An 11,659-nucleotide genomic window follows, 5' to 3' on the forward strand; every position below is an offset into this window, starting at 1 on the left:
AACCTACTCGATACAGTGCGTTGAGCTTCTTGGCACCGGAATGGCGCATATGCGGGTTGTGTCCATGCCACATCCATAGATCCATACCTTTGCCCCAAGTTACTGCTTCCGGTATATTGAGTGTGTTGGCACGGGGTGTAACGTGTGATGCAACGGAGGTGCGCGCATGTATGCTGTGTAACTGTCGCTTTGACTAGGTAGATTGATGCCTAAATATGCCGGCTGTGCATGGCTCGCAGGAGGAGCTACGATCAACAGTTTACTTAAAAGTTGCTGAATACAGTAGAATTGGCGGGGTAGGGACGGGGAGGGCAGACGCTGTGTAACTGTTGCGTGACTATTGACGTGGGGATACATAACGAATATGGTCGAACTGCAGGAACTACAATCAACACTTCACCTGGGAATTGCTGTGTTGAGTAGAATCGGCGGAGTAATGACGATCGCACATGTTGTGTTAGTGACTACTGCGGTGTTCCGTCAACCGGCAATGTGGAACGCAGTCATCGACACGCGGCTTTAACATTACTCGCAATGGTGTGTTGAATGTGTTGAGGAAGTACAAAAAGTGTTGAAAACGCGGTGTCACACTCTGGGAATCAACGGTTAACGAGGAACCTGCTAGATACAGTAGATTCCAATCTCTAGCTCGCTGGTCTGGGATAGGCAAGGTGGTATTAGGAGGGCACAGCAGATGAGGGGACTTGGCATACCTACCTAGGTACTCATGCATGCACGTCGACCTCGACTTACATAGTGTCACGCTGTAATCGATGGCGAGCCAAAGACTTTCCTGATGAAGTATCTTCGCAGCTGCAGCTCGATGGCCTGAAGCGGACAAGGAGGTAAATGGAGGTACAGGGAGGTACAGAAGACCGGAAGTGAAGCAGTGCATGGAGAATTTTATGCGGGCATCTGTCTGTAATCGATGGCCAACCGTGAACTTTCTACATGAAGTATCTTTTCACCTGCAGCTCGCTGGTTCAGAACATTGCACGGTGAGACCAATACTTCATAGCAGGGGTACAGAAGAAAGGCAACCTAATCTCGCGGCCACCGCGATCCACAGCTCCCTCACAAACCTGCCTATCCGAGTAACCCAGCCCTGTCTGGCGGCCGTCATTGGCTCCACAGGGCCAGTGCCCTTCCTGTGGGTGGAATCGACAGCTTTTTGCAAACCTTCCCAACGGGGTCGCCAGCCCTGCCTCGCACTTGCGATTGGCCCTGTAGGGCCAGTAGCTGCTCCACATTGCCCTGTCTGCCAAGACCACCGTGATCTACGACCGCTCGCGCAAATTACCCGATGCGGCACCTATCCCTGTTGGGGACGTTACGATTGGTTCCACAGGGCTGGGAGCCCCGCAGTGCCCTTCCTGCCGCGATCGATGGTCTCTGAGTAGTTGCCTAACGGGGAAAGCCGTCCTAGGGCCAGGATTGCGATTGGCTCGCAAGCGTCTCGCCGGTGTCCCACGCACGGGAGAGTGACCGGCAGGCGTATGTTGACATGTGCGATGCCAACGCAGCACCATACAGTTTACGCATCGTACTTTGCACTTCGCATGCAGGGAAGCGGATCAAGACGCAAATAGCGGAAGATCAATGTCGCATCTAGACTCCCTCAACGCCGCTCGACCCTAAGGCGCTCAGCTCGAGTGCCTGCGGATCCATGTATCCACGTATCCATCCTCTTGGAGATGTCTAGGGAAGGCCTCATCATTTGCGCAAGAGTCGGGGGAGACACAACGAACCGCGTCAGACTTCCAGGACATGACAGAAACAGAATGAGAAAGAGAATAAGAACGAGACCGAGATTCAGGGCCCTCGCGCCGTCGTCATGAGCCGTTACTCTGACCTACACTACACCCACTAGCACCCCCATACGCACTGCTCGAGCAGAACCCCCCAACGCGAACGCGAGACTATCATCAACACCTCCTCCAGCAACTACTGCATGCAGTCATTTCGTATTCGTAGAAGAAACAACGCAGCTAAAGGAAAACCACCGACCGCGAACAACCGCACACACCGATGTTGCGCGGCACCTTCCCTTAGCGTAGTCCTCAGGTAATCAGTAATCGGAGCCAAAGCGAAAGCGAGCCTGGGCACGGTTCTTTGTAAGATACCCGCTCCTACCACACGAGACTGCGAACAAACCAACGCACTGGTACGCTACTCCTTCCTTTATCTCAACTCCGGATACGAAGATAGGGTTTTTGGCGGAAGGGAAAGCGAATGCGGTGCTGTGATCGATGGATTACTTGTTTGGGGATGTTTACAGGTTAGGCACAGTAGGTTAAGGTGTGGAGAATGAGGCTATGGCGTGGGATTTCGGATGATTACTTATTTTTCTTGTCGGTAACGTGTCGGTGGATACAGGGGTTACCCACGGCGAAGGATGCGAATCCGATGCTGGAATCGATGGATGGGCGTGGAATTACTATAGTTGGGCAGTTCGAAAGCCAAGATTAGTGATAGAGAGTTATTGTCCCCTCCGGCGATCGAGGGATCATGGATGTAAGGTTGATATCGCCAAGGAAGGTTTGGGTATGAGGACGGTGGAGACGTGGGAAGGATCCGAAAGCGAGAACTCTGATTGGAACTGTGACTCCGAATGAGAATGAGAAACAGAACGAGAGGCTGTGATCGATAGGATCCAAGATAACTTCCCATCGCGGTAAGCAGTGATGCCGTATCACGCGAGAACGAGAACACTAAGACCAACTCACGAAAGCGAGATACATCTCGTAAACACGAGCATAAGCCAAGACTAAGTAACGCCGTGGATACATGCAACCTCCACTCAGGTCCCACCTGCATCTCATCTCATCTCATCTCACCCGATCTCTGCCGTCCCCACACACTCCACTCAGCCCGACACCAAGACCGATATTTCTGAAGAATGAATTGACGGTATCGACGTTGCCAGTCCCAAGTAACACGCTCGAAAAGCTAAAGTACTGAGTGATAGTGTATCTTGAAACTCAAAAGCGAACATCCAAATAACTTTTTCGGACAATTTTGCAAGTCTTCTATTGAACTACAAACATACTAACGATCAAATAACCATCGTGCCACCACCAGCACCAACATCACCCCCAACTCCAACCTGAGGCTCAGAAATGTATATAGAACAACCGTTACCTATTCTGAATCAGTAACTGATCAGGATGATTTGTTCATTGTCCTTTTCATCACCGCCTCGCTCACACCCAGACCGAAGAATCTGACGGCGGAATATCCTCCATCAAACTCTTTCATATCCCGTCAAGTATTGAAGACGACTAAACCACTTGTAGGGGTTATGTCGCATTCAACGCTTTTCCGGGACTACTCTTGTAGGGGGGACAAGGGATAGGAAGAGCCAAACATCAATTCATACATCTCTCACGAGGAGGATGTTTGGTCTGGGGTGATTGGAAGAGTAGTTGGAGAAGAGAAGAGAAGGGGAGGTGGAGGGGATTATATACGTGTTGCAGGATGTGCGTGGGCGTGGGTGAGCATGTGGGGACGAGACTTACGCGGACGTATAATGAAGAGGGGGAGTGTAAGGCGTACCAGTGGTACAGTACTGCAGAACCAAACTCTGAAAACCCTCAATATGCAAGTATTATCTTGATAACATCAATGTAAGTTGAAATTCAGTGTATGTATTCTGCATGGGTATCTACTCTTTCAGATAACTCTTCAAGCCCTCTTTCCCTACATTCATCGCTCGCTCAATTTCCGCTTCTTCTTCGCGTAACCTGCCTTTCCCGTAGACCAGATCGCGCTCTTGCTTTCTCTTTTCCTCACGAACACGCCTCTCACGGTCTGCGAGCGCTTTCTTGCGTCGTTCGCGCTCGGCCCACTTCTTTGCGCGTTCTGCTTCTTCTTCGGCGGAGTAGACGACGCCTTCGGGTGCGGGTGGTAGCGTGGAGATGTATGTGTTGATGAGGCCTTCGCGTGTTGATGGCGGGAGGGATATGTAGCAGAGGTCGCTTAGTACGGCGGAGGGTAGAGTATCGAGGGTTGTGGAGCGGTTGAGGAGAGCGAGAGGCTGAGCCCGTAGGAGCGCTGACAGATCGGATTTCAGGTCGGATGATCGCATGGCTAGACGCTTGATGTGGTCGCGGTATAGCTTCTCCTTCTCTTTGTCTGGAAGCTTGGCATCCTTGAGCTCAGGTTCTCTCTTGTATTTCCGGCGAAACTCTGGCCAGTAGAGCTTTGGTGTGGCATGTTTGTCGAGGAAGGCCAGGTACGGTATCCGAGGGTCTCGTTTCGCTTGCCGGGCTTTCTCTTCCTTGAGGAATTGCGCTTTATCTCGCGACCATTCGTTGAAACATTCCTTGCGCGCTGCCATATTCGGTAAAGCTTTGTATCGGTCGTCGTCAAACAATACACCGTCCTCTATGATCTTGTCCCAGGGTGCAAATGGGCTGACTTTGATATCGTCGAGGAGCTCCTTGAACAGCGCTTTGCAGTCTTCTTCGGACAAAGCAGGCTCCTCCTCATCAAAATGTTCGTCGTAGCCCTGGTCCATCTCCATCTCCTCCATTTGTGCCAGTTGCCATGCAAGATCGTCATCTTCTTCGGGTTGTGGGTCTCCAGATGGCTCTTCGGTGCGCTGTCGTTTTTGTGCATGCCCTGACGCCTCGCCCTCATCGTCCGTGACTTCCACCTCTTCATACTCCTCATCGTTCTCCATGCCCTCCTCACCGTCCACTTCGACTATTTCCACCTCCTCTTCCGCTTCTGCAAGCTCCGCCTCGATCTCGGCCATAGCATCGTTCTCCTCTTCCACGTCGCTTGGCTCGCCCCGTTCCCTGCGTTCCTTCTTTTCGCGCTCCTTCCGATCGAACTCGACAACGGCAGTCATGACATTGGGCGGGAACTTCCAGAAACTTTCATTCGTGTCCTTGTTCCACACAAAACGTCGTCCGAACTTAGTCTTGACCAGAACCCAAGGCGCGCAGTTTGGTATGTCCTGGCGATGCTTTGGCCTATCATCGCGGTCTCTTCTTCGGTCGTTGAAGCTGTTCTGCCCTCCGCGCATCCCTCCACGATGCCCACCTCTTGCTTGTTGGTGCGCCCCGCCATGTTTGGGGAATTGCTTCGGCGCGCTCGCGAAGATGAAGTCGTTGATTGAAGGCTGAGGCTGAGAGGCAGTTTGCGCTGTCTGACTATCGTGGCCAAGGCCGTAATTCGAAGGCGCGTTGTAGGGTGCGGGTGCAGGTGGCGGCGTTGGATTATGGTATTGCGGGATCTCTGCAACAGGTCGCGTATATGTCGACTTATTTAGTTCGGCATTGTAGTAGTACGAGTGGCCTGTAATGTTAGCGGAAGCATATGACGCAAGTAGGAGCTATAGCTACCTGAGGGCGCCTTGTGCTCTGTCCAGCCTGGAGGAAGCGGTGCAGCTGGTGCAGGCGGTCGCACCGGTATGTCTGACATTTTGGTGTCGGATGTAGCGAGAAATTGAAGCTATTCAGCTGTTGCGAAAAGACTTAGGGATGGGAAAGTTGGTGTTGCAGCGCGCGCTCCAAAAAGTGGTCGGCGCCAAGCAGCCTGAATCGCCGACGCGCTGCGTAGGAGCTTGTGCCTGGAGCTTCCATCAACACCAGCCCACGCCCCGACTTCCCCGCCGCCCTCTCCCTCGCCCACCGCTGTCTACACCCCCAATACCACCCAGACCGCCAGAGTAGACCGTCATCATGTCACGGAGATACGACTCCAGGGTACGATATACCCGTAACCACGGCCAGGACACAGCTAACGGTGCATAGACGACCATCTTCTCCCCCGAAGGTCGCCTCTACCAAGTCGAATATGCCCTCGAAGCCATCTCGCACGCCGGAACAGCGCTAGGTATCTTGGCTCAGGATGGCATTGTGCTCGCCGCAGAGAGGAAGGTCACCAGCAAGTTGTTGGAGCAAGACACATCAGCCGAGAAGCTGTACATCTTGAACGAGTGCGTGGACCGTCAACATCACAATACCATGACTAATGTCGTTTCAGCAACATGATCTGCGCTGTAGCAGGAATGACCGCCGACGCCAACATCCTCATCAACTACGCCCGTCAAAACGCCCAACGCTACCTCCTCACCTACAACGAAGACATTCCGTGCGAGCAGCTTGTCCGCCGCTTATGCGATCTCAAGCAGGGTTACACGCAACACGGAGGTCTCCGACCGTTCGGTGTATCATTCATCTACGCAGGATGGGACCCCCAGCGCCAGTTCCAGCTCTACCAGAGTAACCCCAGTGGCAACTACGGCGGCTGGAAGGCTACCAGTGTCGGCGCGAACAATGCCTCTGCGCAGAGCTTGTTGAAGCAGGACTACAAGGAGGAGTGCGATCTGAAGGAAGCATGCGGGCTTGCAGTCAAGGTGCTCAGCAAGACCATGGACTCGACTAAGCTGAGCAGCGAGAAGAGTACGTTCATCACCTGACTACTATACCGGGAGAGTACTAACAATGCACAGTTGAGTTTGCGACAGTGGGAAGGACAAAGGAGGGCAAGATCTACCACCACCTGTGGGGAGCGGACGAGATCGATGCTCTGCTGAAGGAGCACGGCCTGGCCAAGGCTGAGGACACCGAGATGTCCGAGACATGAGCAACACGACCAATGCACGATATGAACAGGCGCAACGGAACGGCCTCTGCATGATAGACGAGGCTTGTAGTATACCATATCAGGTGAGAGCTATGTGGCATCTCGTAGCGAATCTCACTTCATCATGACCCGTTTGTTGTCTAGACCCGACGTAGTTTCTCTCTCGCTGACACGTGCATCCAATGGAAGTCTCCGGCGCTGTACGGGGCAGTCGCATGTGACGGCATTGTAGCTGCCTCTTCTGTTGTTTCCTTGACACCTTCCCCACGCACGACATCAACTCGACAACTTCAATTCCTCCGCCATGCGTCTCCCTCACCTCACATCATCCAGTCCCGTCCCAATCTTATTGCGCTACCATTAGCTCCATTACCAGCTGCATCGCCTATCACAATCTGTGAGCATCAAGATGCCTACACCCATCCTACGGCCCACCTCCAAGTCCCCAAGCGGTGCCGTGGCGTCGACATCCTTCCTACGCCTGCTCCTCGACGAGATCAGGTCACAAGATGGCCCTACAAAGGATGCGCCCCGACCGCCCCGACCAACCCTCAGGAGCCTACAGATCCCACTTTCGCGCTTCATAACTCAGCCAGATGCCACTGGGGAGGATATCGACCCCTCCAAGTCGCCACTTCTCTTCTGCGACTCTGATATATCGTCCATGCCTTCACCTGCTGAGCCTCCGACTTCGGCAGTGACTTCAGCTTCAACTGAGACGACGGTTCCGAGCTCAGCGCTGACGGACTCAACTGTGCCTTCAGATCAGAGTTCCTGGGTCACGTGTCGTACGTACACCAAATTTTTTACCATACCCAGGCGCTGACATTGCGAAGCACGCAAGCGAGGGAGAAGCCAAGAGACAGCCCGGCGACAACATCAGGCCAAAAAGCTGCGGAGCGACTCACCAAAACGAACCCTGGCGCCTACAATACCTCGGTCAAGAACACCTGAACGACACGACACGCGAAGGTATACGTCAGGGTCCCCTGAACCCCCTGAGACCCCCAGCTACCTGAGACCACTACACTTGATGGATACGAGCGACGAACTCAGGCACGACATCTCCATATACAAGAACCCCCATGGCGACGACTGGAAGAGGAACGCGCTGTGCAGACACTGCTTCCAGCGCCGCGGCACCTTCAACAGAATCATGACGCATGGCTACGAGGCGTGCGGTCGTGAGGAATGTTTAGATAGCCACTACTGGGAACCTACTCCTGGGCCTTATTACTAGGATATACGCGCTGGACGCGGTGGTTATAACGAGATTGGATTGAATGAACGGTTTTCCTTGCTATGACACTTCTTGTGAGTGATTAACTACATCCCGTACCGCAATCTGCAAGAACATTGTTCAAAAATCTTTTTTAAGGTTGAGGTATACATTGTCTAATGCCGTAGCAACTTATCAACTTTCAACAGCATGTATGCAGCAACCCGCAACCCAAATCCCACCCGTCCCCAGCTTCGCCGCGCCCACCATGAAACCCCGCCCGCCCATCACCCTCCCAACTTCCCAACCATTTAGTTTTGAGGCTCAGATATTTTCAGTTTCGGACTTGTGGATCCCCTCCTTGGAGAGATGCCTGTCCATCTGTCGTTATCATCACCGCCTCCGATGAACTGTCGGCCTGTTGAGTTCGAGTCCCTCAAGGACACTAATCCAGAACCACGCATTCTAACCAAGTAAGAAAGGGGCTTTGAGTAGTGTGTTTCTTGGTGGCTGTAGCTGCTCAGGCATATGGGCGTTTGACAGAAGGAAGATTTTTTTCGGTGTTCTGCCACCGAAGGATAGGATAACTCCATTTGATAGGAAAACAGTTTTGCGCATGGAGAAAAGGTGAAGGCGGGGATGCAAGGGCTTTTTATATTCCTGAACGCTGGGTGTGGGGCGGTACGACCATGGTATGAATGCTCAAATGCATCGTATTTGTAATATGGACCGTGGTACTCTACCTTAGTTACAATCCACTCCTTTGGTTGGTATTACGATGGCGCAAAACGATGGCCCAGTCCGATCGTCCGTCATACGCAGCATTTACATCTACGTACTGTGCACTCCAATGGGCTGTTTTATATCATCGAAAACTGATTACGCGCCGACATCTTAGCATCCAATCCATATTCATTATGCTCACCTTCTTGTTGCATCCCGAGGTTGCCTTGGCGGCGGCGGTCATACGTACCGCATGCGTCATCGTTGCCTTCAGGAGCGATAATCCAATCAACAGAACCGTCAGTCACGAACACACAACATCTGCAGATCCCGAATCAGCAGCAAAGGCAAAGGCAAAGGCAAGGGGTTGTATTCACGTCACCATAGCACAACATCACAAAGAGGAGGAAGAAAGTTGCCATTTCGCGCTCTCGCACTAATCTGAAACAAGCAAGAAATGTTGCCCAAGCAGAGTCACACAGTGAAGAGACACCGTCAATGCATCCGAAGACACTCTGGGCTCACGCTGGCAAAGGGCTGTTTGATATTCCCGACCCAGATGACCACGTATGCTATGGAAGAGCATCGTAGCGGAGATATCCTATTTCAGGCCCCGAAAGCCCGAGTACCCGAAGGTCCAAGGACCTCGAAGGCCAAGGAGCGGGTGGTATCCCTCAGTAGCCCTCAATAACCCTCAGTAGCCCTCATGCTAGCCCTCGGTAGCCCTCATGTTAGCATGTCACCGTGGTGCACTGTGCAAGGAAAGGAAAGGAAAGGGCGAAAACGAATGCAAGTGGGATGAAGGGGAAAAGGTGGTGTTGAGGGCGAGGACGGGGTTTTGTAGGGGGCTTGGGACGGCGGGCTTCTTGCCAGTGTTCAGATGCGCTTGCTATGGCACTGAGGGTGGCTGCTCGTTTCGATGGCATGGGGGCTCTTCGGATGGCAAGTGGCACGCGTTGGGGGAGAAGGCACTGATGGTTCGTGGCAGGAGTGGTTCACGATGAAGGCACGATTTGGGGTATGGAGAAGGGGAGTATGGTCGTATGGCAGGAATAGGGCTGCATCATGGAGTTTGATTGTCACGATTCATGGATTGGCAATGCATGAGTTGCTAGCTATGATACACATTCTAGATTTCACGCATTCTTGTGGAAGGCGACGTTTTGGAGATATCGTCTAGCTAACATTCTGCTTGTATGATTACATGCAGTGGAGTGTCTCCTATTGTGCATCGCTGTGTACATCTCAACTGCACATCACTCGAACGAGCACCAAATATTACATCGAACAAGAGTGATCACAATCACGGTCGGTAAACTCAGTGCACTTCGTGCATGTTAGTAGGAAATAGAATGAGGAGAATCGTTTAACAAGACTTGCATGGATAGACACTGCTCTATCTGCTTGATGTCATGGATGCACAACCAGCTCATGAACCTCTTAGGTATAGCTAGAAACCACGAGATCCCCTTCAAAACTCCAGCCTTGTGATAGTGTATCATTAACATGACGTATGGATGTAGTTTTAATTCGCATAGTTCCGATTCGAAAAGCCCGAGCAAATCATCACCGCCGCATCGCTCAACTCGTCATGTTCAGCTTTCCATTCAATGCAGGCATGTTCTGTCCTAAGACCGATCAATGAAAAGAGCCACTGTGAGGCGAACTGCATCAGTGACCAAGCTTTGACGTCTTACCCGATATCAATCAGGCGGACTATTACACATGTATCGAATGCGCAACGCCTTTCCCACCACATCACCATCACGACAAATCCAGAGAGACATGCATCAGCCATCCCGTCGGCGGCGTACTCGCGTATAATTTGCGCGCTCAAGGCGCTACCTAGAAACGTCTGGAAGAAGGGCTCCATGCTTTCTTTTTCTTTGCTAACGCCCGTCATCTCCCCTAGTGCATTTCCCACGTGGTGCCGTTATTGCGGCAGTCCGAATATGTATGTCAGAAGCTTACATCTGATGTCATCTCTACACTGAAAACACCACACCTAGATAAGCAGATAAACTGTTACAAAGCGTATATGTTGCGTTCTGCTTTCAAAGCCAGAACGAGATGCCTCGTGGTCTCGGGGATTGGAGTTAGTGGCAATCGTGGCGGGCAGGTGCGCCCTTGCGAGCTAGTTGCACAACAACTCCAACGCGGTCGGTGGCTGGACCTGATTACAACGCGAAGGTATGGTATCTGTCCTTGCGCGGATTTCCGGAATGAGGAACATGAGTTGGAAAGACGTTATCACATAGCAGTTTCCAGGGACCAGGGCAAATGCTTTTCCGAACGGATGGTTTTGCTAATTACGGCCCGCTAGTCTTTTGCATCGGCAGGTCTTGCGCCGATCGCGGCAATTCAAGGGCGAAGACATGAATCGCACCGTCGGAAGCACTGTCGGAAGTACCGTCGGAAGGCCGCTCACGAAAGACGACGGTGTTGTATGTCCAGATCGATGTGTGAGTCTGCCATGGAATTTATCGTCGGCACTCGCGCGTTAAATCCGCATTACATACCAACATGCTAATCAACATGTTCATGTTAGAACCCTAGCAGATGTCTTAGCCAGATAACGCACATACGCACCCTAGCAATCTAGACAGAATACAGGCTATCTAACTAAGAGCGCGCTAAGACATAGTATGCTAAAGCATCTATGCGTAGTTAATACGTACGCTAAGGTAGCGCCTTAGTAGATTAATTATAGATTATTCTTAAAATAATTTTACTTAAATAATAATAATATAACTTTACTAAACCTCTCTACTAAACTACGCTACTTATAATAGCTTACTAAATTTAAAGTATTCTTTAAGAAAATATATAAACTATTTTTAAATTAATTTATAAATAATTCTAATAAATTTAGCTTACTTATAAGTAATTTTTCTAGCTTAACTAATACTTATTTAGATATCTACTTTTTACTACTAATATATAGAATAAGCTAATTATCTATATAAGTTAGCTATACTACTATATTAGAATCTAAGATAGAATTCTTTATAAAGTATAAACTATTTCTAAATTATTTTTTAATTATTTCTAATATTTTTTCTAGTAGAAGTACACTAGTTATACTACGCTTAGAAACTACTTACGCTAAGCTTACTAGCT

At 50.9% G+C, this 11,659-nt stretch overlaps 3 protein-coding genes across 3 annotated transcripts; 2 read left to right on the top strand and 1 right to left on the bottom strand.

Annotated features, from left to right (window-relative positions):
• Window positions 1-3,664: 3,664 nt before the first annotated feature.
• On the bottom strand, window positions 3,665-5,430 carry J4E79_005646 (uncharacterized protein; the record flags this gene model as incomplete). The annotated part of the gene is made up of 2 exons (XM_049354524.1): window positions 3,665-5,304; window positions 5,352-5,430. The coding sequence occupies 2 exons, from the start codon at window positions 5,428-5,430 to the stop codon at window positions 3,665-3,667; spliced, it is 1,719 nt and encodes a 572-aa protein (XP_049211389.1).
• A 260-nt stretch (window positions 5,431-5,690) lies between these two features.
• J4E79_005647 (uncharacterized protein) lies at window positions 5,691-6,597 on the top strand (the record flags this gene model as incomplete). Its single annotated transcript, XM_049354525.1, has 4 exons — window positions 5,691-5,714; window positions 5,763-5,947; window positions 5,995-6,413; window positions 6,464-6,597. 4 exons carry the CDS (start codon window positions 5,691-5,693, stop codon window positions 6,595-6,597), a joined length of 762 nt encoding a protein of 253 aa, XP_049211390.1.
• A 409-nt stretch (window positions 6,598-7,006) lies between these two features.
• On the top strand, window positions 7,007-7,616 carry J4E79_005648 (uncharacterized protein; the record flags this gene model as incomplete). Its single annotated transcript, XM_049354526.1, has 2 exons — window positions 7,007-7,385; window positions 7,417-7,616. The coding sequence occupies 2 exons, from the start codon at window positions 7,007-7,009 to the stop codon at window positions 7,614-7,616; spliced, it is 579 nt and encodes a 192-aa protein (XP_049211391.1).
• Window positions 7,617-11,659: the final 4,043 nt, after the last annotated feature.

This window comes from Alternaria viburni, assembly GCF_023758015.1.
Source record: "Alternaria viburni strain BMP 2772 chromosome Unknown scaffold_10, whole genome shotgun sequence".
NCBI lineage: Eukaryota > Fungi > Ascomycota > Dothideomycetes > Pleosporales > Pleosporaceae > Alternaria > Alternaria viburni.